Source organism: Gopherus evgoodei, chromosome 3 (assembly GCF_007399415.2).
Source record: "Gopherus evgoodei ecotype Sinaloan lineage chromosome 3, rGopEvg1_v1.p, whole genome shotgun sequence".
NCBI lineage: Eukaryota > Metazoa > Chordata > Testudines > Testudinidae > Gopherus > Gopherus evgoodei.
Genome location: NC_044324.1, coordinates 172303237 through 172328545, shown reverse-complemented (window position 1 = coordinate 172328545; position 25309 = coordinate 172303237). Strand labels below are relative to the sequence as shown.

Sequence of the window (25309 nt, the reverse complement as noted above, 5' to 3'; positions counted from 1 at the left end):
TGTGTCTAGTTCTGGTGTCCAGAATTTAAGAAGGGTATTGATAAGTTGGAGAGGGCTCAAAGAAGAGCCACAAGATTGATTAAAAGATTAGAAAACATGACTTGTAGTTAGGCTTGTTAGAATTTGATTTTTTTAATTATTTTGACAGATATCAATATTCTTTTTATCTTTCTCAATGTAAATGTTCACAGTTCCACACAATTATGGGTTTTAATTTTTTTTTTTACATTTTTATCTATTTAAATTATTACAGTTGTAGGAAACGGGGGGTCAGACAATTATTTTAATAATAGTGGACACAAATTCAAAACATTAAAGCTTTATATCTGTTAAAACACATTGTCAACGTTGCATACAAAACAGATACACTTTAGGGCTGTCAAGCAAGTAAAAAAAATGAATTGTGATTAATGGTGCTTTTAAACAATAGAATACCATTTATTTAAATATTTTTGGATGTTTTCTACATTTTCAAATTTATTGATTTCAATTACAACCCAAAATACAAAGTGTACAGTGCTCACTTTATTTTTTATTACAAATATTTGCACTGTAAAAAACAAAATAATTAGTTTTTTTCAATTCACCTAATGCAGGTACTGTTGTACAATCTCTTTATCATGAAAGTTGAACTTTAAAAATGTAGAATTATGTACAAAAAAAACCTGCATTCAAAAATAAAACAATGTAAAACTTTAGTTTAGAGCCTACAAGTCTAATCAGTCCTATTTCTTGTTCAGCCAATCGCTCAAACAGACACATTTGTTTACACTTCCAGAAGATAATGCTACCTGCTTCTTGTTTACAGTGTCAACAGTAAGAACAGGCATTTGCATTGCACTGTTGTAGCCGGCTTTGCAAGATATTTACATGTCTGATGTGCTAAAGATTCTTATGTCCCTTGATGCTTCAACCACCATTCCACAGGACATGCGTCCATGCTGATTACAGGTTCTGCTCAATAACAGTCCAAAGCAGTGCAGACCGATGCATGTTCATTTTCATCTTCTGAGTCAGATGCCACCAGCAGAAGGTTGATTTTCTTCTTGGTAGTTTGGGTTCTGTAGTTCCCGCATCAGACTGTTGCTTTTTTAAGACTTCTGAGAGAATGCTCTACATGTTGTTCTCAGATTTTGGAAGATACTTCAGATTCTTAAACCTTTGGTTCAGTGCTGTAGCTATCTTTAGAAATTTCACATTGATACTGAACTGATGATACTAAACTGCTTGCAGATGATACTAAACTGCTCGAGATAGTTGAGACCAAAGCAGACTGTGAAAAACTTCAAAAAGATCTCACAAAACTAAGTGATTGGGCAACAAAATGGCAAATGAAATTTAATGTGGATAAATGTAAAGTAATGCACGTTGGAAGAAATAACCCCAACTATACATACAATACGATGAGGGCTAATTTAGCTACAATGAATTAGGAAAAAGATCTTGGAGTCATCATGGATAGTTCGCTGAAGATGTCCACGCAATGTGCAGCGGCGGTCGAAAAAGCAAACAGGATGTTAGGAATCGTTAAAAGGGAGATAGAAAATAAGACTGAGAGTATCTTACTGCCCTTGTATAAATCTGTGGTATGGCCACATCTTGAATACTGCATACAGATGTGGACTTCTCATCTCAAAAAAGATATACTGGCACTAGAAAAGGTTCAGAGAAGGGCAACTAAAATGATTAGGGGTTTGGAACAGGTCCCATATGAGGAGAGATTAAAGAGGCTAGGACTTTTCAACTTGGAAAAGAGGAGACTAAGGGGGGATATGATAGAGGTATATAAAATCATCAGTGATGTAGAGAAAGTAAATAAGGAAAAGTTATTTACTTGTTCCCATAATACAAGAACTAGGGGCCACCAAATGAAATTAATGGGCAGCAGATTTAAAACAAATAAAAGGAAGTTCTTCACACAGCGCACAGTCAACTTATGGAACTTCTTGCCTGAGGAGGCTGTGAAGGCTAGGACTATAACAACGTTTAAAAGAGAACTGGATAAATTCATGGAGGTTAAGTTAATGGATATTAGCCAGGATGGGTAAGGAAGGGTGTTCCTAGCCTCTGTTTGTCAGAGGGTGGAGATGGGTGGCGGGAGAGAGATCACTTGATCATTGCCTGTTGAGTTCACTCCCTCTGGGGCACCTGGCATTGTCCACTGTCGGTAGACGGGATACTGGGCTAGATGGACCTTTGGTTTGACCCAGTATGGCTGTTCTTATGTTCTAACCTAAATATTACAAGAAAAATATTCACTATGCTTCATAGGACAATGCCATCTGCTATAATTTAAAGCTCTGTATATAAAATGCAGCTGACTGATTAGGCAGGGAAATAGATCTAAACTAATGAAATATAAACAGGTAGGTTTTTGGAAATACAATTCAACAACTAAGGAGTCTCATGTCTGCTCTATTTGCACTAAGCCATAACTTCAAAGTACCCAGGTTATACTCCAGACAGATGAATCTAGGGGAAAACAGTAGCTGACCATCTGTCCTTCAGATGAAGGACCTTTCAGAGGGTCTGCTTTATGCATTTCCTTTCTACCCATATCTAATCATAAGGAACTCTTGAGGTTTTGATTGAACTTGCACCCTGCTGGTCAAGCTTTTTGAAAAGATCTGGTAATCCAGTGGTTAGGAAACTTGCACATCTTCCGTCTTGCACAGACTTCTGTTCTCAGGTTTCATTAACTGCAACGACTCTGTCTGATTACCTGGCTATTGAAAAAGACAGGATAAAGAGGAAGGGATATTCTGAGAAGGTAATCAATATCCTGATGGCATTCAGAAAGCATTCCACTAATATTCTGGGTTTAAGTAAACATAAAACACTGATAGAGACTGCTTTTCTTTCTATGAACGCTTTGAATGGGAGGCAGCATTGCGCGTAGTGGTTAGAATGCTGAACTTGGATTCTATATCCAGCTCTGCCATTGGCCTGCTGGGTTATATTAAGGAAGTTGCTGCACCTCTGTCTCAGTTTCACCTTCTGTTCATATGAAGTAAATATCATGATTCCCATTTTTAAAGCCCACAGACAGTTAATGTTAAGTGCTGTATAAGAGCCTGGTATTGCTGTTCTGACAGCTGAGCTCAGAAATGGTATTCTAGGCCTGAGATTTGGGAATTGATACTTGGATTCTGAGGAATGGCATTTTTGGTGAGGGGTCCTCTATTTGAACTTGCTACTTTTGTTGGTCTTCAAGGGTCTAGGTTTGCTGACCTTCAAGCCACAGTGATGGCCCATCTCCTTACTTAGGTTCTTGTTTGTGGTGGGCTTGTGTGTGATGGAAATCCTTGTCTGAAGGACTAGGTAGAGATGATGTGGCTATAAATGATGTGGCTGTAAGTTATTTTTTGAACTAGTTTCGGGATGGATTTGTTGCTGCTAATTGTAAGCAATATGTTAGATTGTAATTTTTTTTAAATATATTTAAACATAAATGGATATAGAGGCTTGAATAATGGACACTTCTTTCTTAAGCAGTGGGACAATAAATGTCTACATCTTCAGTTTTCTACACAGCTGTGTGATCCTGGACATGAGCTCCAGTTCAAGTTACTGCCACAGCAAGCCTGGTTGGAGTGAATAATCCAGGATTGATCTCCACATGTACTCACTGAAGACAGTGTTGTCATGAACTCTGGCACTTAAAATGAACTTCATATTTTGCAGGTTGTACAGCATACTTCCCTTTTCTGTCTACATCCAAAACATAAAGAAAAAATGGTGCAAGCTGTACACTAGAGCTTTACTATTCCAGAATTAAGAACTCAGGAAATCTGTGGATATTCATTTTACTTCATTGTAGAATTTAAAATAAGGCCTTGATAGTTTTTATAACAAGATGGCTCAAATAATCTGAAACAGAAGCTTTATAAAGTATAAGGGAGCTCCAGGCTGTGGTGCAGTGTATCTAAATATTTTGCATACTTTCTCTCCCATATGATTTCACTGCTTGTCAAGTCTCTCTAGTGAGGATAGGCAGACATGATCTGTGCTACAAAGGAAAAGCTGCTAAGAAGTCTGTGAGATTGTCAACCACTTCAGTCGTTCTACAGATAAATTAATGAAAACATTTTTTTAATTTCTATAAAGCTTTCACATGATTACTCTGCATGTGATGACTTACATTATTCTTTCTAATTCCAATTCTTCAGTTTCATTGAGATTTTTCTGAAAGAACTTTAAAGTGTTTAGTTTGATGCATGGAGTACACTTGAGAGGTTTGAAGTCTGCCGCAGACTTATGATAGTAAGAAAATCCTCTAGTGAGGCATGGTAAACATGATCATTATGAACAGATACAATTTACTTTTAAAAAGTAATGGTGGTTTGCCCATTCAAATCTCTTGCATTCGGAAGCTTTCTTGCAGAAATAGTATAAACCAGGGGTTGGCAACTTTTCAGAAGTGGTGTGCCGAGTCTTCATTTATTAACTCTAATTTAAGGTTTTGCATGCCGGTCATACATTTTAACGTTTTTAGAAGGTCTCTTTCTATAAGTCTGTAATATATAACTGAACTATTGATGTATGTAAAGTAAATAAAGTTTTTTAAAATGTTTAAGAAGCTGCATTGAAGTTTAAATTAAAATGCAGAGCCCCCTGGACTGGTGGCCAGGACCTGGGCAGTGTGAGTGCCACTGAAAATCAGCTCGTCTGACGCCTTTGGCATGCGTGCCATAGGTTGCCTACCCCTGGTATAGACCATTTCAAACATAGTAATGCTATTTTGCTTGCTGCTGCTGGCTAGAGGACTACTCTTCTTATGATGTTTCTCAAAACTGGTTCTTGAAAATAATTCCTGGCCACATCTAACAAAGTAACATCTGGCAAAGTAAAGGATATTTTTTACCAACCCATTCGGTTTCATATTTACTAATGCTTTTAAAATGGAGGCTAAAACTTCCAAGTGGAAATGTACATTTTCTGTTGCGCAATATAATATAGAAATTGTTTTTAAATAGGGCTTTGTCTGTCACGGATTCTGTGACTTTCCACAACCTCTGTGATTTCTACAGTGGTCAGAGTGGCTGACCCCAGGGCCGCTCGAGCAGCTGGCCCCAGGACAACTACAGCGGCCACTGCTGGAGCAGCTCCACTGCTAGCCGCTTGGAGGGTCCCGCAACCAGCCACGCCAACCATGTGAATTTTTGTTTATCACCCGTGACCTGTCCATGACTTTTATTAAAAATACTCATGACTAAATCATAGCCTTATGCTTAAATGAAGGAGGATGGGCTGTGTCAGGTATAGTATATGGATTCAAACGTTCTTTTCTCAATTGCTGTTGGCGCTTCTGATCAGTTTGCATTCAGATTCAAACTTGTGATTATTGGCACAAGTGAAGCTAAGTAATATACAGGAATTAAGTTTACCAAAGCTGATTTCTTATGTCTGCAAAAGATATGCTTGTTCTTATTTTTACCTATGTAAGGTTAATAAATCCCATACTTTTAAATATCTCAATTTATCCTGAGTGCAGCTTGGATTACCTTTTGAGGGCTACTGCCTGGGAGATAGCTGAACACACTGGAAAAGATTTTTTTATATATACCATTAGATGTGAGAGAATATTCATGATCAAGTTTATACTGACATCTTGCAATGAATCTGTGCACAAAAATTGTATTAAGATTATTTCTTTGTCTATTGTACTACTTCAATTAAACAGTGACAAGCTTCACAATATATTTGCCAGAAAAATCCTTACCTTTTATATACTAGCTTTTGCCATGTATAGTAACACTAGGATCGAAGCTTCTTATAATTGAAACCAGAATTATTTCGGTGGTATTTTAGGTATTCATAAAGCAGTATGTAGGTGACTTCCGGCTTCTGGACTGGAGTAATACTTCTGAGAGGTTGTCTTGAAACAAATATGGTTTAATTTAGCTGCCATAAAGTCTCCTTCAAATTAAAGGGTTGGTGTTTGAAAAGAAATAAAAAAAAAAAAAATCAAATGAACTACTAAGCTGACTCCATTGATGAGTATGCGGGAGAACTGCACTAGAATTAATGATCAATGGTTCTTCATCTTACTTTTCAGGAATCCTTTTTTCCTATGGATCTTCCTAGTCTTCAGCGAGTACTAAAGCGCACAGAGCCTGAGAGGGCAGCACAGTATACTAACTCTTAAAGCATTAGATTCTCAATGATTATGCACTTTATTTTCTAATAGTGCCCCAGATTTCATCTCAGTTCTTTTGAGAGACATAAAAGTGACTTCCACCTAGCTTTTCCTGTTCTGTTAAATACAGAGAACAAATTTTACTCCCTGTAAATGTTTCTGCAGCTGTCCCATGGCCAGTGTACTTGTTAATAGGAAAACGTGAAACTGTTCAGAAAGTATTTTACATACTGACTCGAAAATCTTGAGCCCAGATGTGGGCATGTGTCCCAGAAGACAAACGCAGCCGTATATTTAAGAGATGTGTAGGCACCATTCTTGTAGTGTCCAAAATGAATAAAATGGATCCACGAGTCTTTTGGCTAAGACTACAGGTTCATACAACATGTTCTCAAAGCTTGTTAAATAGAGTTCTTTTTAGTAAAAATACCAAATAAATATAGTGTTGAGACTGACAAACCAGTAAATTCAAAGTAATGTTGATGTTTCAGCCTTAGAAGTTAATGTAATGGGAAACGCAGTTGAGTCAAACCTAGACTTGCATGCTGAATGTCCTGACTAATCACTATGCGGGCTTTTGACACGTACATTTTAACTTATCTTTAAAAAACAACACACAAACTCATGTACTTTTTTCCCCCTTCCATGGAAATATTATGCTGTTTTGTGCCTACTAAGGATTGAGTTCATATTGCTGCTGATAAATTTTCAGACATCTAGCAAATTGAACTACTAAGAACTTTCAGAGAGGAGCAGTTAGTTTTTAAATTCTTACTTTAAAAAATACATTTCTCTGCTGAATGCTCTCCATTCAGCCCAGAAATGTGAGGGCATTCAGCACATACATGTAGTCTTAAAAGAATCTTCACTTCCCTTTTGTAGTCAGCCTTTGAAGGGGCAATATCAATTATTTGTAAGTTGAAAATATGACATGTTAAAATACACAAGTTGTAATTTGTATACTGGCTGTTCAATTTAAATACCTTATAAAATATATTTTAAAATCTTCAAATTTTGGCTTTCTGTTTTGTAAAATGTCTGTTTTGTGCGAAGACCTAGACTCTGTACTGTGTGATATTTGTAATTAAAAACTCCATGAGAAATAGAGAAATATTTTTGATTACAATAATTTTGTTTATGCCTTTAAAGAAGCATTATTGACATTGGTCAGTTTAAAGTGAACAGAAATGTATCTGAGATGCTTTAATTCTGCATCTCATCGCTTCTGTCTTAATAACATTTTCCATGTATATGCTTTTTTAAATTTCAACTTTTTGCTCATAGGTCTTTGGCATTTTTGAGAGATTAAAGTATTTATATGACCCATTGGAACCTCTCTGTACATAAAGTTCAGCACAGGTACACGTAGGTGCAGCTCCCATTGAAGTCAATAGGAATTGTTCTTGCTTACACCAGGACAGAATTTGGTCCAGTGATATATATATATTTTTTTTTTTATAAAGCCACAAGATGATAGCTAGTGGCAGCATAACTCATTAAGGAACAGCCATCTAATGGGAGTAGCCATCCCTGTGCTTTCTCAGACATCCTTTTCCCAGTATAGTATCCTGATCTATAAATTATATATTAATTATATTGATTACTTAAGAATTCCCAGTTATCATTTGAGGATTGGCAGGTTCTTGTCCCAAGATCAGGCCCAGTATTATTAAAATTACTATATAGTTGGGAACCACGATGTGCACAGCTGCAACACTCACACTGTAGGCCTCTTCTTTATTTACAATAATTTATTAATATATTTAGCAAAGTCACAAACACTAATTCAATAAGGTCGATGGAGAAAATACAGAAAGTACATCTGAACATCAATACATCATCCCTTGCAGAACAGTCTGAGATGTTGGCCATTATCTTCTTCCTCACCATCACCTTCCTCTTCGTCACCAGAGGCCATTGTTCTGACACCTCCCAAAGGCTACATCTCTCTCTCCCCATTGTACACAGGCTGGAATACAGCTTTTTATAATATGCTGATGCCACCATGCCTAATGCATATTCAGTAAGGATTTCTCCCCTCTTCTTTCTTAATGCTAATAAAGGTGGGGTGCCCTTCTTCTGTAGGTTAGTATATTAATGATCTCAACTTAACATATTTGTCCGTTCGTTGTCTTGACACTCTTGTGGTTGGATGTTCTTTCAAAAACTTTTCAAAAGCTGGTGTTAGCTCATTTCTGTGGTTGATTCATGTCATGAAATTACCCCTTACAGTCTATTTCCAGTTTCCCAAAACTTAGGGGTTACTATTGGTCCGTTTATCTATGCCACAGTTAGTGGACCTCAAGCCTTATGCTAACTGCTGAAGCTAATAAAGATTAATAAACAGGATATAGGCCTGTAGGTTCCTTGCATTACTGCAGGATATAGTAAAGACAGAATATGATGAAGGCAAGGCAGTGAATATAATAAAGTCCTCCACTTGACAGGGCTCATTAACAATCACCTTATCTCATAAATTTAGGGCCTTATCCTTTGCTTAAACCTGTGCTTTTTACATAACACAATACATGACAGATAAAGGGGAATTGCCACCCACCCAATTAGTATATGTCCCATTAGGGTGTAACAAATTTTGACCCTGTGACCTTGCACTCAAATTGACTATAAAAAGATCTTTGATATTTGGTTTTACACAATACTGACCATCTCCACTATATGTTACCCTTCTCATAAGAGCATCATGCTTGGTTAGCCTGATAGGCTACCAATGATGATGACAATGGATTCTGTTGGTATCTTCCTTCAGGCCACACAGCGATGTGTTCACCTCAGCCATACCATATCTGCCAATGTACTGATACCCCTTTTCAGAGCAATAGGCAATCAGTGGAATTTCCCAGGTTAGGTGATATTACTACCAGAAAAGGTACTCTGATGCATTCATTGTAGATGTTGTCTTCAAAGTGACCTACTGAAATGGATAGCTGCCAGGTGACTGGACACATCCTCATCTGGACTGAACACTGGCAAATAGGCTGTGGATGGGATACACAAGGTTTTGCCATGATAATCTTAGTTAAATAACAAGAGTCTTAATTAGGATGCTGTGTCACAGATGCCATACCTGAATTCCTTCCAGTGGCACTATGGCAAGAATCAGACAAGTGGCTCTTCATGTTTCATGTTTTTAAAGCAGTTTTAACAATATAATTTAGCAACTGCTAATCCTTGATTTAAGAATGGTAGCTTTCCCAATTCTAAAATTATAGGTGATTATCTAACACCAATTATGATAGTGTTTGACACATATACTGTATGCAGAACTGATTTATGATATACTTACTCCTGCGGGCATTATGCACCAAAAATTAAAAATTCAGTGCACAAAATAATACTACATAATCATGCCAGTTTCAATTATTTTGGTATTTTATTTCAAAATATCCGTCAGCAAGTATTTCTGTAACAATATGGGCTCACACAAAAAAATTCCTCCAGGAGTAGAGTATTAAAGAAACCACGAAGACAACCCAGTTCCTGTTTCTCTGCCCCATTATATCCCCCAGAGCCCAGCCGGAGGGCCAGACGTGCCCAACTGTGGTCCTACCCAGCCCAGATACCCGCACCCCCTCCCTGCCCAGAGCCATTTGCGGGGGCCCCCCTTGCTCAGACACTTGTCTCCTCCCCCTGAGCCCAGGGATCCAGAGGGAGAAACAGGCTAATGCTCAGTCCCAAGCTTGCATGGAGTTTCCTGCGCACTGCCCTGTCCTTCCCTCAGGGCATGCTGGGAACTGCAGCTGCCAGGAAACCTCTAACTTGGGTCCCCAATGCGGTGCCTGTGGGCGCCATGGTGCACGCCGGGGCATCCATGTGTGCCTGCCTACTGGGCACCGGACAAGCAGCCGCTGGGAAGTGGCAACGTCAAGAAGCGCTACCGCCAAAATCCCGCTAAATTTCGGCAGGATTTTGTCGGCAATGCCTCTTTATGACACTCCTTCATGGTGGCATTTTGGCGGTGACGCCTCTTGACGTTGCCACTTCACGGTGGCATTTCGGTGGCTGTTGTCTGGTGGTCACGGTCCTCGATGGCTAGTCATCCAACACCTGCCTCACGGAAAAGGTTGGGGACCACTACTCTAACTCTCTCTCCCATCCCACAAGAGTGTCTTCTATCTGCAAATTGGGCTTTACCGAGTCCAGTGGCCCCTAGTGGCAGCTATGAGCACTGCAGCCCATTTCTGTGGAGGGAAAAGGAAATTCTGCACGCACAACTTTAATTTCTTCAAAATTCTGCATTGCACAGTGGCTCTGAATTCCCCCAGGAGTATATACTGTGCCCATTACTACTCCTGGTATAGGTGTAGCCACTTCCCACCCTGGAATTATTGATTAGAGGACACCTCTTTTCCCAGGTTACTAAAGGTGACATGGTTACATCCACTAACTTATAGCTGCGGGTTACTCTTTCACCTAGTATACTCTTTACCATTTGATAGGACCTCCTAGAAGTTGGCTTTCTTGATTCCACTACTGGAATGGGGGAACCGATTTGACCATGGCAACCCCTTTTAGATACTTTTTTTCCCAATGTATATTTGTACATTGACACCATTAGTTCGGGCAATAAACTCAATACTGTCCCATGTTTTGATTATTAGTCTTCCTCAAATTCAGTATACTGCCATCTGGGACGAGATCACGTTCTGAAGATGACACCGGTGCACCAAAGGGTATCCTTACAACAGGCTGCTGCCATTGGCTCCAGACCACAATTACTACAGAGTTAGAGTTCACCATCTGGAGTTTTACAGAAAAGTCCTTTTTCTCAGCTTCCTTCCTATGGCAGTCAAATACTGGCGCTCACAATCTGCATTTAGTTGGCCAAGCACCTCACCAAACCAACTATCTGGACATCAGGGCTACTGCAGAGGAGGAACAATGCTGTCAGCTACATGGTCCTGTGAGCTGGTTTTTGCTTGGGTCTCCTCTGAGGATCATTGCTGAATACCTGTAAAGACATGTCCCTTTCCTAGTACAATCTTGTGGGACTTGATGTTATGGGCATTTACCAGCTTTTGGTTTACTAACTTAATTCCTTTTACTATCCCTGAAAACCTGAGGTGTCTAAAGGATCCTGTTTTCATCATGCTCCTTTTGTGGCAAATAACTTAACTTAAAGGGTTCATTATACATTTACAATGACCAATTACCTTACAAATGTAAAAGGGGTTTGCTAAAGCAAGAGACTGATACAAAACAACCAAGTGCTTCTCCATACTTGAGGGTTAAACAACCTGAGCAGTGAACCCTCAAAAGTAAAATACAAGAATCACACAAATTCTACAAGGGCAAAACCCGAAACAAAGAAGCCGGCAAGATTTCTTCCCAGTATATTGTGCTGAACAGATATATACACACCCATGGTAGGGGGTGATTCTCTTGATAACCCCAACACCATGTTACTTTAGCTGGAACCTGTTTTTTTAAACATTTTCATTGTTTGATTATGATAAACAAATATATATTGTTACATTATAAAACTGTTCTGATAGCTCTAATATAGCTATTAATCTTACATTAATATTATCGTGGTTTGCTCAGTGAACTTCTGAATTTTAATCTGGGTTCTGTCAAACAACTGGCCACATTTCCTGAGGAACTCCAAATCAAAAATTTTATTTATATTTATATATATAATAGTTACAATTTAAATTTTCATTGAGACAAATATACTTACCGCATATTTGACTGACATTTGCAAAAATGGAACTACCACTGGTGTCTTATAGGAACACACACATGGTGGTTAAACGCTATTCTAATGTTGAAACAATGTGGTACCATCAAAAAATTTGGCTACTTCACTGTGTGTATATATATATCTTCTTACTATATCAGGGGTCGGCAACCTTTCAGAAGTGGTGTGCCGAGTCTTCATTTATTCACTCTAATTTAAGGTTTCGCAAGCCGGTCATACATTTTAATGTTTTTAGAAGGTCTCTCTATAAGTCTATAAACTATTGTTGTATGTAAAGTAATCAAGTTTTTTAAAATGTTTAAGAAGCTTCATTTAAAATTAAATTAAAATGCAGATCTTATCAGTTTAGTGCAGTGGTTCTTAACCTGGGTTGCACGCACCCCCTGGGGCAGGGCCGGTGCAAGGATATTTTGCGCCCTAGGCGAAACTTCCATCTTGTCCCCCCACACACATCGGTTCATTGCGGGGCAAATCCCAACGAGCCTTTATAGACTTCAGGGGCCAGCCATGCCCAGGGGCTGCTCCCCAGACCAAGTTCCCCCAGCCCCGCCCCCTGAACTCCCCTGGAGGGTGCACAGCCCCCCCCACGAGCCCTCCCCACCTCACCTAGGTGGCCCCGCCCCTAGTCCACTCACTGGCTTTGCCAGGATTGGGCCGCTGCAGCAGCTCGGCAGGGAGGAGCCGCCTTCCAGAGGCACCGGAGAGCCAGAGTGTCCTGCTTGCGGCAGCAGCAAGCCCAAGCTATGGAGGAGCCGGTGCAGTGCAGGGGGGCAGCAGCCCTGCAAAGGTGGCGGCGTCGCTACCAGGAAGCAGCTATGCCCCCCCGCCCCTCCTGCCCAGCTGCCGTGGGGGCTCCTGCAGGCTGCAGTGGATGTATGCAGGTGCCAGCCGCCATGCTTCCCCCTGGCTCCCCCTTTGCCTAGGGTTACCATTTTTCACAATCAAAAAAGAGGGGCGAGCCGTGCCCTAGCCCCTCCTCCATCCACTCCCCCCCACTTCCCATGCCGATTGCCCCAGTCAGAACCCTCCCCTGCTCCTTGTCCCCTGACTGCCCCCTCCTGAGGACCCCTCCACCCTAACTGCTCCACTAGGACCCTACCCCATACCTGTCCTCTGACTGCCCCAACCCTTATCCCCACCTCTACCCCAGACAGACCCCGGGGACTCCTATGCCCCATCCAACCACTCCCTGCCCCCTGACAGGACCCCCAGAACTCCTGACTCATCCAGTCCTCTCCCTGCTCCCTGACTGCCCTGCGGGACTCCCCTTACCATGCCCATTCCGGTCAGACGCTGGCTCCATGTGGAAGCAAAACTCCACATGGAGTGCTGAGTCAGCGGGAGGTGGGGAGCTGCGAGAAGGGCAGTGGTGGCAGCGGCAGCTCATACTTCCGGGAGCCACAGAACCCGAGCGTAGTGAGTGAGGAGCCAAGGGGCGCGCCTGCCGTTGGTCTGGAGTCCCGGTCGCCGGCCCCACTAAGTCTCTGCTGGCCTGGGGTTCCGTTCACTCAGCCTGACGTGCGCTGACGGGAGCCAGCGGCCGGGACCCCGGCTGGCAGCCGCGTGCCAGGCAAAATCGGCTCGTGTTCCGTGTGTCATGTGTGCTGTAGGTTGCCAACGCCTGTACTGTATGTTCCATTCTATGCATCTGATGAAGTGGGCTGTAGCCCACGAAAGCTTATTCTCAAATAAATTTGTTAGTCTCTAAGGTGCCACAAATACTCCTGTTCTTTTTGCAGATACAGACTGACATGGTTGCTATTCTGAAACCTATTAACTTTTTATTCACACCTTTGCACACACAAATGTTGTTGCAACAACTTGTCAACCTAGTCACATAACATAAAACATATAACAAACAAACAAACAAGTAATCCCAACATACCACATGTCATAAACAGATAAGTAAGAGTTAATAGAACAGAAGTACTTCATATCTCTTTTGTCTGTAAAGGGTTAACAAGATCAGTGAGCCTGGCTGTCAACTGACCAGAGGACCAATCAAGGGACAGGATACTTTCAAATCTTGAGGGAGGGAAGTTTTTGTGTGTGCTGTTAGATTTTGTTGGTGGTTCTCTCTGGATTCTGAGAGTGACCAGACGTGCAACCAGGTTTCTCTCCAATCTCCCTGATACAGGTTCTTATAGATTCAAAATAGTAAGTACTAGGTGATAAGGCGAGTTAGGCTTATGTTTGTTTTTCTTTATTTGCAAATGTGTATTTGGCTGGAAGGCGTTCACATTTGTATTTTGCTGAAAGGATTTTAATTTGTACTTGAATACTTAGGCTGGGAGGGTATTCCCAGTGTCTATAGCTGAAAGACCCTGTAACATATTCCATCTTAAATTCACAAAGATAATTTTTACTGTTTTTCTTTCTTTAATTAAAAGCTTTTCTTGTTTAAGATCCTGACTGGTTTTTTTATTCTGGTGAGACCCTAGGGGACTGGGTCTGGATTCACCAGGGAATTGATGGGGAGAAGGGAGGGAAGGGGGAGAGAGAGGTTAATTTCTCTCTGTGTTAGGATTACTTTCTCTCTCAGGGAGCGTCTGGGAGGGGGAGAGAGAAGGAGGGGGGAAGGTGGATTTTCCTCTCTGTTTTAAGATTCAAGGAGTTTGAATCACAGTGATCTTCCAGGGTAACCCAGGGAGGGGAAGTCTGGGAGAGGCAACGCTGAGGGAAAGGGTTTACTTGCCTTTTGTTAAGATCCAGAGGGACTGGGTTTTGGGGGGGACCAGAGTGTACCAGGCACTGGAATTCCTGGTTGGCGGCAGCACTACAAGTACTAAGCTGGTAATTGAGCTTAGAGGAATTCATGCTGGTACCCCATCTTTTGGACGCTAAGGTTCAGAGTGGGGAATTATACCATGACACCACCAAACCATACCGCCAATGGAATAAACGTTGTTGCCTAGAGCAGTGGTTCTCAACTGGGGTACATGTACTACTGGGGGTACGCAGAGGTCTTCTGGGGGTACATCAACTCATCTAGATATTTGGCTAGTTTTACAACAGGCTACGTAAAAAGCACTAGCAAAGTCAGTACAGACTAAAATTTCGTATAGACAATTACTTGTTTACTGCTCTATGTACACTGAAATGTAAGTATAATATTTATATTCCAATTGATTTATTTTACAATTATATAGCAAAAATGAGAAAGTAAGCAATTTTTCAGTAACAGTGTGCTGTGACACTTTTGTATTTTTACATCTGATTTTGTAAGCAAGTAGTTTTAAAGTGAGGTGAAACTTGGAGATATGCAAGAAAAATCAGACTCCTGAAAGGGATACAGTAGTCTGGAAAGGTTGAGAGCCACTGGCTTAGAGCAGGTCCAGGAAACCTAAAGTTTGAAATCATTAATTGTTCTGGGTTTACATCTTAGTTAGCCTATAAAATAAGTTTAACAATTTAGTCAGGACCCAAAGGTGTTTTCCTTCAGTCTTTAAATCCTAGATTAAAACACAAGTGGGTTAAAAAGAAAACATATATGTTTTATTTATTTAGGAAATATAAAGGGAAAATTGCAATTAGTTAAGCTGAACATTTTACTTTGATGAATTAGGACCTATAACAACAACAACCATGGTTTATACTGTAGGTAGCAGTCTGCTACATTTTGATTGTTAGAGGCTTCAGTGCTTCCTTAAAAGAATAATTTCTGTGTAAAGCAGAAATATTATACTTCCTGGCTTTTGTTACCTTGCTGGGTAAGTCCAGAACTGCAACTAACTTGATATCTATTTTTGGAATAATAATGTGCAGTCAATTAGTTAAATTAGGAATATATTCATTAACAACTTTAGCCACAATTTGGCTAATAAAAACATGCAAGTAACAAAACTATATAAATAGTGTTGAATTTCACTTCACTCCTTTTCCTACTGCCTCCCCTACTACTAACAGATTAAAGGGATAGTAAGCAGGGTTTGCTTTACCTTGTATATATGTACATAAGACACAGCCTCGTCTAAAAGGATGCTGAACCTTGTAATTAGATATTTTATGGAGGGAGGGATAGCTCAGTGGTTTGAACCTGTGGTTTTTTTAGATTTTTCATTGTTTGTTCATGATAACCAAACAATATATATTGCTACGTAATAAAACATTTCCATAAGCTTGGAAAGTCTTGCCTATGAAAACCCCTCCCACACAGTGGGACAATTCCCCAAAAAGTCTAAGATCAGCCTCTGTTTGTCCCTCTGCACTCCTTCAGACTTCTCTGAGAGAAAATGCTCTGCCAAAAAGCTTCTAGATGTGAAATTAACTACAAAGTGGGTTTTTTTGTCTTTGATATATTAAACAACTTTTGAAATATCAGGTCCTACCTCTCTTAGGAGGATATTGCTGGGACCATTAGCGGACATAAATAATGAGTCTTTAAACATGAGTCTTTAAACTGAACTGCTGCTAAGCTTTATTAACATGAAGGACGAAATGATACAGATTTCAATGGATTTTGAAGTTGCCTTTTATATAACAAAGGATCAGTAAAGGGCAAACAATTTTATTTTGCATTGTAGTTGACATTTTATCCAGTTTAGGATTAGTTTGCAAATCAGAAAGAATAAAAACTAATCTTGCACCATTGAACAAGCACAGACTGACTAATCATGAAAACAACCTGTAGTTTGGTTTGAGACATTTGAAGTTTCCTTTGTTCTGTATTTTAAAAATAGGTTTGTAAGCGAATGGACTTGGTCTGCCAGCGAATGTTAAATCAGGGATTTCTGAAGGTGGAAAGATATCACAACTTGTGTCAGAAACAGGTTAAAGCACAACTTCCAAGGTATGTGCCAATTACAGCCATGGGTTCCAAACACTGTATCTTAAAACACGTAAGTAAGAACACAGTAACATTATTTCTTAGGTGTAAAGCTAAGACTGTAAAAGTTTACTTCAATTATCTAGTTAAATTAATGTGTTTTAGAAAAACATTGACAATATTTTGGCTGTAATTGGAATTATCTGGTTTAGTTGCAAAAACACTTAGTCTAGCCCTAAAGTCTGTTTAGATAAATGTTATCCTGTTTTTGTTTGTTTGTTTTCTTGCTTGCTTGCTTCCCAGCCTGTCAGGAACTGAAGTGCTGTCAGAAGAGAGAAGAAGTGTCCTATATTACTCAAAATCAACTCCTCTGAAAAATCTAGGAGCCATGATAACTTGCTCCAAAACGAGTGCCAACTAACCTACCTTGGCTGAAACGATTTTTACCTACCTGTGCAATTGAGTAGATGTAAAACACATTTTTCATGTAACCTGGGATTAGAAAGGCATGATCTAATTTTGCATGTTTTCTTATCATATAGTTTTGAGCTAAGGGCCAATCAGCAACTGCATGGACACAGTGTCCACTAACATAATTTGGAGCTGGATCATGGGCATTAGAAGACAATGTTTGTCTCTTAAGGGAATGAGAGAAGCTGCTTCTCACTTCTAAAATCTGATAATTAAGCCTAATTTATTGTCATGATTTAAATGGTTTCATTTTAGGTGTTGGTCCTGCTTTGAGCAGGGGGTTGGACTAGATGACCTCCTGAGGTCTCTTCCAACCCTAATATTCTATGATTTTATTTCACGATTGTTACCTGGCATCAAAAAAACTCAAACAGTCATCAGTTCTCTCAGCTCAGGTGAAGCTTCGGACTGAGCAAGTGTGGAGGCTGATTTGCTGTTTAGTAGTGGTGGTGGTTTTTAGGTCAGTTGCAAGAACACAAATGGGCAGTGATGACAAAATCACATTGAAGCACTCTGCTCCGGTGCATTGCTTTAAGACTGCTCCTTCTAGTCCTTTAATATTTTTAATCTTGGAATTTTTTAAAAACTAAGATGTCTTTACATATACTACTTTGGATTAAAAAAATTTCACAGTAATGATTCTAGGAGAACCCAAATTTGACAAATAGATCTAAAAATTGTTCCAGTATTTAGCAAACATGCAGAGTAATTTGCTGGCTGGTTCTTGACAGCTGCAGCAATCTCTTGAGAAGGACAAAACTACTGGAAGTAGTTGTATTTCTTTCTGAGTCTCAGCAGGTAAATGGCCATGTGATACAAGATTCAGAAACTGACTAATACACTGGATGATGCCTGTTGGATCTTCACTTACACTTGGGCTCTTAAGAGCAGAAGGATTTAAAAGGACTTCTGTTGCAATACTTCGTTTTTGGTGGCTTAAAACTGCTAAGTCTGTGGTGTCATGTAATGATTTCTGTATGCTTTCTTCTAGGCGAGAGTCAGAAAGAAGAAACCATTCATTAGCTCGCCATGCAGACATCCTTGCTGCTGTAGAAACAAGGCTCTCTCTGTTAAATATGACTTTCATGAAATATGTGGATTCCAATCTCTGTTGCTTCATACCTGGAAAGGTAAAATATAAAATTGCTTGCTTGTATGAATGTGTATTGTTGCTAAATAAATAAATAAATAAATCATATTCCTGCAACTTCAAATTATTAACAGCTGTAGCTGCCTAAAAATGTACTATAGTGCATCATTGTGGATGTACTTAGACATATTATAGGCAGCCTATGTACTGTAAGGGCTACCCTATAAATAGATGTGCTTGTCTGAATGAGGTTTTTTGGCTTTATATTAATGTTCCAACATGGAAAATGGCTGTTCGTTTGTTTTAAATTAACTCAGTATGCCAGTTGTGGATCATATTTCTAATAATAAATGTGTTCATTTAAAGAAATACTTAAAAATGCTTGAATTGGTCACTGTTCTTTGCAGACTCACTTTTACTGTTCATACGTGAGACCTTTGAACAGATAGAACTTGACTTACAGTTTATTCCTTAAAAGTATGTAGATGCTGTATGTAGAGTTTGAGTAGTCCAGACTTACAAGCTGTAAACACCAAACTGGAGGCCATTCCACCACAAACTCTTGTCACCCAGATTATCTTGTGCAATATTTTTGGTACACTTCTGTAACAAAAAATGTATATTTGATGTGTCCTAACACCATCTGTTGAGTATCAGTTGATATTAAGCATTTTAGGCCAAAGACAAATTGAACTTGATTTTTTTCAGTATGTGAGAGGAACACTTGTTTTTTCCTAAAAATAGAAATGCCATTAGAATACCTTGTTTAGCTATTTTAGAATATATTATCTGTGGTACTGTATTACCTAGCATATATGTTAGACGTAAACAAAACAAGATGGTATGTCAAAATCTAATCATATATGTTCAGCTGTCATGTAAATTTGCTGTTTATTTCCACTGCAGTGTTTCATGTGTATTTGACACAATAGATTAAGCTACTTATACAGACACTTGCATGGTGTTCCTAATCATATCTGTCTGTCATTGGCAAACAACTTCAGGTGTCTATTTCCCCATCATCATAGCATCTGAGTGCTTCACAAGCATTAAAGAATTTATCTTAGCACTATATCTGAGGTTTAGTCTACGTTAGAAAATTTTGCTGGCATAAAACTGTGTCAGCTAGTAGTATAGAAAAAAAATCATCCCCCTTAGCCAATGTAGCTATGCCAGCAAAATTCCTGGTGTGGATGCAGCTATGCCAACAGAGTGCTTTTGCCAGAATTGACTGCCTTGCTAAGGTGTTCAGTGTATTTGCTAAGAAGTTTCTTATGAGTCTCCTTGGAGAACTAAGTATACTGTACTAAGTATAAACTTTATGGGAGAGATTTTAAGGAGTGTACTAATAGTGGAAGTAATAAGAAAAGAAAGGTTGCCAATTGCTGTTCAGGTTACCGTGGAATGCTCCATTACATTTCATGCAGTGATTATGCCGATTAGTTCATATGTTCAAAAATAACTATTATGGTAAATTTACCGAGTAAAAGTTTCTAAGGCTACACTGACAACTCAGGCTCTGCCTCCACTGTAAAATACAGCATTTCATTTCAGGTGATTAGTATAAAAGTAGGAAGAACACAGCAAAAAACTAATGTAATGGGTATGAAATACCTGCCCATCAGTAGATCAGTGCTATAATTTCAGGTTATACCAATAACTATCTTAATTTTTTCCCTTGAACTTAACAGAACATCTAACGGTTCTTAAATATTTTAGGTGATTGATGAAATTTATCGTGTGCTACGGTACGTAAACTCTACAAGAGCTCCTCAGAGAGCCCATGAAGTCCTTCAGGAATTAAGAGACATCTCATCCATGGCTATGGAATACTTTGATGAGAAGATTGTTCCAATTCTAAAAAGAAAGTTGCCTGGATCAGATGTATCAGGTCGTCTCATAGGAGCTGCCCCAGGTATTACTTTCAACCTCTAGTAGTTTTAACTTTTTATCTAGCTGTTTTTGTCTATCATGGTGTCTGAAAATTCACAACATTCCATTTTCTAGAAAGCATTCACTCCCTTGTTTGTTTCCCTCAACAATGGAATACCCCACTATAATCCAGCCTTCTGATGAAAATTAATTTTGCATCCTAAGGACATTGAGTATGGAATGTGTAATTGTTTGAAAATTTAAGGGGCTTTGTTCTGCTAGACTTGAATGTATTTTATAATTACGCATAGTATGTATTCTTTAAACAAATACTTTTGTACCACTAATGAATGAGACTTTATAATCACACTTGGTTGAAATTTAGCACACAAAGCCACAATTCAAGATGTTTGTAGTTTGTTTAATAGGATAAACAAATGAGAGAGCTTAAATTATTGTAATACAAAGAGAAAGCTAAAGCACCCTTAGATTCTTTATGTAACAAGAACCCAAATGTTTTGTTTTCAAATGAAATATTCGTAGGTGTTTAGTCTGTAATATGGGAAAGGCCTCTTGGCTCTGTAAAATATTAAACTGGATACGTTAACACTCAAACTGTCTTTTTTTTTTTTTTTGGCACGACCAGTTACATTTTTTATACAACTTAATTTGTTTGGGCCAAATGTTGAGGCAAGCTGCTGATCTGAACATACAGTGGCCAAAAGTAGCAGGAAAGATGCATGTCCACTAACCTGTGTAGAATATACATACAGGCTCAGTCCCAACACCTTAGGTTACTAACAGATGTAATAAAGTATCCATCACTTGGAGTCTTTAAATCAAGTTTAGATGACTTTCTAACATCTATGCTGTAGTTCAAACAGCAGCTTTTGGTTGACACAGGAATCTAATTTAAATTCTATAGTTCATGTAGTATAGCAGGTCAGAATAGATTACAGTGGTCCCTTCTGGTCTTAACTTGAACACAGATGAGACTTCTACTAAGAGTCTCTGCTACCAAGTGTTTGGGGGAAGTGGAATGAACAGCACCCACTAATGGCATGAGCAGCAGATTGGAACATAGCACAAGTCCCCATGGCTCAAAAAACATATTACGCATTGATGTAGCCTGCTATCTCCCCATACCTCCACAGTGCTGTGATCTGTAACTATACTTGATACTTAAGAATTCAGTGTTCTCCCCACAATGAAATTGGAACTCCTTTGTTCAGGCTATGTTGCCTTTTTCAAGATTTACCTTAACTCTGTAGTAACATAGGTAAACTTATTCATATAGATTGATGTACTTGAGTTGTTCTAGGCTTGCGTAACCTTTCCAAAAAGGTGAAATTTTGCTTTAAAATGTTTTAAAAAAACTTACACAATAGAGCTATTACAATCATGTCAATTTACAGAAGCTATTATTGAAAAAAAATAACTTCTACAAGTTTCTTGAGTCCTGCAGGTCTTGAAGGAATAGATTGTGCACACTCAATAATGGCTATGAATTTTCATGATTTTCCTCTTAATTGTCACTTGTTTAAAGAAACTCAAACATTACATCAAGCTGACAAATACAAAATATTCAGAATTAAGCTGAGTTATCTTTGGATCAGAGTATTAATTCCTTCATATTGCGCAGATCTCCAATGGGTGATCTACTGTAAATCCTGCAGTAAGTCTAGTTACAGCGGTGTCTAGTTTTTTGGCTTTGTGCATGTCACACCTTTAGTAACTTCATTTAGTGGTTTAGAACATTCATATTTTAGACAAAAAATAGTTTTTTCTTTATTCAGGAAGTTGAAACTAGCTTATGCTTTGATCTCTTAAAATCTGAAACATTGGGTATAATTGTATCCTAATTTATACCATGAGCAAGCTGACTTTCCTATATATTGAATATCTGTAAATAGTGTTTACATGGTCATAGTTTTACAAAACATTAATTATTCAGATTCTGGATTGGTCAACAGAATTGAATAGAGAGTATAAATTGGGGCACAGTTTGATACATTTTGTTTAAACACAATGTAGAAAAAATAATCTTAAATGACTTTCTCTGAAGTTCCAGGCCCTTCTGCAGCCCTAACAACAATGCAGCTATTCTCCAAGCAAAACCCTTCTAGGCAGGAAGTCACCAAACTCCAGCAGCAAGTCAAAACGAATGGTGCAGGTGTGACTGTTCTAAGGCGGGAAATTTCAGAGCTTCGCACCAAAGTGCAAGAACAACAGAAACAGCTCCAAGACCAAGACCAGAAACTGCTAGAGCAAACCCAAATCATAGGTGAACAGAATGCCCGATTGGCTGAGCTTGAACGCAAACTGAGAGAAGTAATGGAAAGTGCAGTAGGAAGTTCTTCAGGTTCTGGCTCAAATGAGGAGTCCCTTAGGAAACGGAGAAAGGCAGTTGAATCCATAGACTCTCCTAGGAAATCCAAACGCCTTCGAAACAGAAAATAACTTTGGAGTAAATGACACCTCCAGAAGATTACACTGCTTTAGTAGCCCAAGCAGATTTGCTTGTCTGGATACTGTGATTAGCAGCATGGTGTCATTTAGGCTGCTGGCTCTTCAAAACACCACATAGACCTGAACAGTAACTTTCTCTCATTGTTGAAACTTTTTTCCCTCTGCTTCTGTCTGGGTGGGCCTAATGCACAGGATCTTTATAATTTGCAATAGATTTGTACTAACCAGACCTGCTCTATCATGTTTTGAAGAGTTAAGTTTTTTTCTGTGCAGATGATATGTGTTAAAGTAAACTTATTTGTGTTATGCATATATTCACATAAGAGATCTTAAATAAATCCAGTCTTGACTGATTAGAAAGTTAAGCTTACAAACAGATGTCCTGTTCACTTGAAGAAAAGACCCACTTTTTAAATCTTGTTTAAAAAAGTTGACTTTTTTGTTACAAGTGACCTTGTCTGGAATGTCTGAAAAGTAGTTAATACTTTTTGGAATCTATGTAACGAGTAAAAGTGACTTCTTATGCTACAGTATTGGCTATATATTTTTGTAAATTTATGAGCAAGGGACTTCTATCCAGCTTTCACACACACATCCTAGTTCTAAGTCTCTGGAGCCATATTCTACATTTGCATGAATAGCTGCATGCATTGCTTAGTCAGCTCGCTAAAAGCACTTGCCTGGAGTTGCTCTTAAAACTCTACTTTCCCAGAGTTGTAGAGCAATTTCTTAGTCCTCAGCCATAACTTAGCATCTGCTTTCAGCACAGCTGCTTTCTGATAGTGAGGAGGTCTTGAGACCACTTGTCAACCAGTTCCAGGAAAGGAAAGTGTATTTAAGCAAGCCTAGTTGCTGTTTCCACTACCTGTAACTTGCAGGTACTCTAGCTAAGCCAAAGCTTGAGAATTCAGCTGTTTTTGCCTATGGGTCTTCCAGTTCATAGGCCAAAATGAACCGAGTATTGGACAAAAGTTATCTGTTCCTTTAACAAAACAGGCTTAGTGGGACACAGTTTGAGTGAAACATTGTATTATGAAATAAAATTAAACTATTTCATGTTGTGGAAAAGAGCTCTCTGTAATACTTAACTATATTCTAGCTTTCCTTATCCTAAAAGGTAAATCACTTCAGACAAAAAAGCTTTAATTTCTTTTGCACTTCTGTTTTGAGCTTGTAACTGGAAAAGCATGTCTTGCACTGTTCAGTCTTTTGATTGGTCACTTTAACAACCTCAGAGTTGTTGTGTACAGTGATTATTTTTTTTCCAGTTGTATATTTTTGGAACCTTATACAAATATCACTGTCTTTGTTTTATTTTAATGTACTAAACAATGTAGCTTTATCATTCGACTTACGTTTTCTTTTAATCAACTGCTGCCTTGGGTTTAGATGGAATTAAATTTGGGCATCACACTGAAAAATGCCACTTACTGGTGGTAGTTTAAGGTTTTGGAAAGTACTGTGGGTTAAAGTGCAAGTTCAACACTATTATATCTTCTATGCCTGTTCACGCAATGTGGTTCTTATATTCAAATTAACCAAACAGAAATCAGATTTTGTTCTGTCAGCTCTTTTGTGATAGTTGACTTTTTCTTTACATTTTATTAATCCTAGGTTTTACTTTCTTAAACACATTTAGCTCATATCAAATGTTTCTCATGAAACGTACCATCACAACTTAATGTCTAGTTTTTGGCAGAGTGTTTAATTTTTAAATAAACTTGTTTTGCTAGTTCAAAGTTATTTTATAGTGGGTTGTTTCCTTAAACAAAATGTATTAGCAATGGGTAAATGTTCAGATATCACTCTGAAACAAAGTTTAATAGCAGATAGCCTTTCTTTTAGCTGTTCTTAGTCTGTAGAACTTGGTTTTGGACTATAACACTGTTACAGGAGAAAGGCCTGTTGGAGAGAACAGTTGTCAATGAAACACTTGAATGTTCCTTCATTTCTAAAAATGATTTTTGTAATAACAAAAATTAGCATGATTATCATTTAACAGGTTTAATTACTCTAGGCATCATGACTTGGCACACATGGTTTAATTCATTTAATGGGCTTATTCCTTTAACAGGTTCTTGTTTAGAAAGATTTAACCACAAATAAAGAGCCTATACAGTAATTGCATTCCTTGAACAGGCTTGTTCATATACATTAGTTTAAGGTTGCACTAGTTTTAGTTTCTTCTGCCCTTTCCTATCATCAATTGCACAGCTTTTTCTGAAACTAATAGGAGTTTCAGGCTGATCAGCTGTTAACATTATGCTAACTAAAATCAGGAGCAGTGCTGAGTTTAATCCATTGAGCATATACCTATGCAGTAGGCCATTAATGTTACCCATGGACCCTGTTTAGCAGGTAGTTCTGCATCACATTTATGTACACTAATGAATAATAATGAAGGTAAATAATGTTGAGGTAAATTTTGTGTAGATGGAGTAAACTTAAGTCTTGTCTGATCAGGAAGCTTACTATAAACATTTAATCACTTGTTATAAATGGGAAATAATTGTTCTTGTAAAATAACTTCTTTCACTAATTTCTTGTTGCTGATACTGAATTAAACTTGAAGTATAGGGAAAGTATTCTTAGTGTAAATAAGGTTATGTGAGTTTTCCCAGTATAGCTATACTGACAAAACGCTCCTGGTATAGATTCAGTCATACCAGCAGAAGCATCTTTTGCCAGCAGGATTGCATCTACAGGGTTTTTTTTTGCCAGCGTAGATCAATTATTAAAACAAAACTCAAAAAATCCCACCCTTAACCAACATAACTATGCCAC

General features: G+C 38.6%; 1 protein-coding gene across 1 annotated transcript in view; it reads left to right on the top strand.

The window, feature by feature from the left end:
• FBXO28 (F-box protein 28) overlaps positions 1 to 24266 on the top strand; it is a 30083-nt gene extending 5817 nt beyond the window's left edge. The window contains exons 2-5 of the mRNA XM_030557432.1: positions 16538 to 16647; positions 18086 to 18224; positions 19904 to 20099; positions 22122 to 24266. Coding sequence (XP_030413292.1) covers positions 16538 to 16647; positions 18086 to 18224; positions 19904 to 20099; positions 22122 to 22516 — 840 coding nt within the window. The 3' untranslated portion in view covers positions 22517 to 24266. The remainder of the gene's footprint in view (positions 1 to 16537; positions 16648 to 18085; positions 18225 to 19903; positions 20100 to 22121) is intronic.
• The last annotated feature ends 1043 nt before the right edge of the window (positions 24267 to 25309 follow it).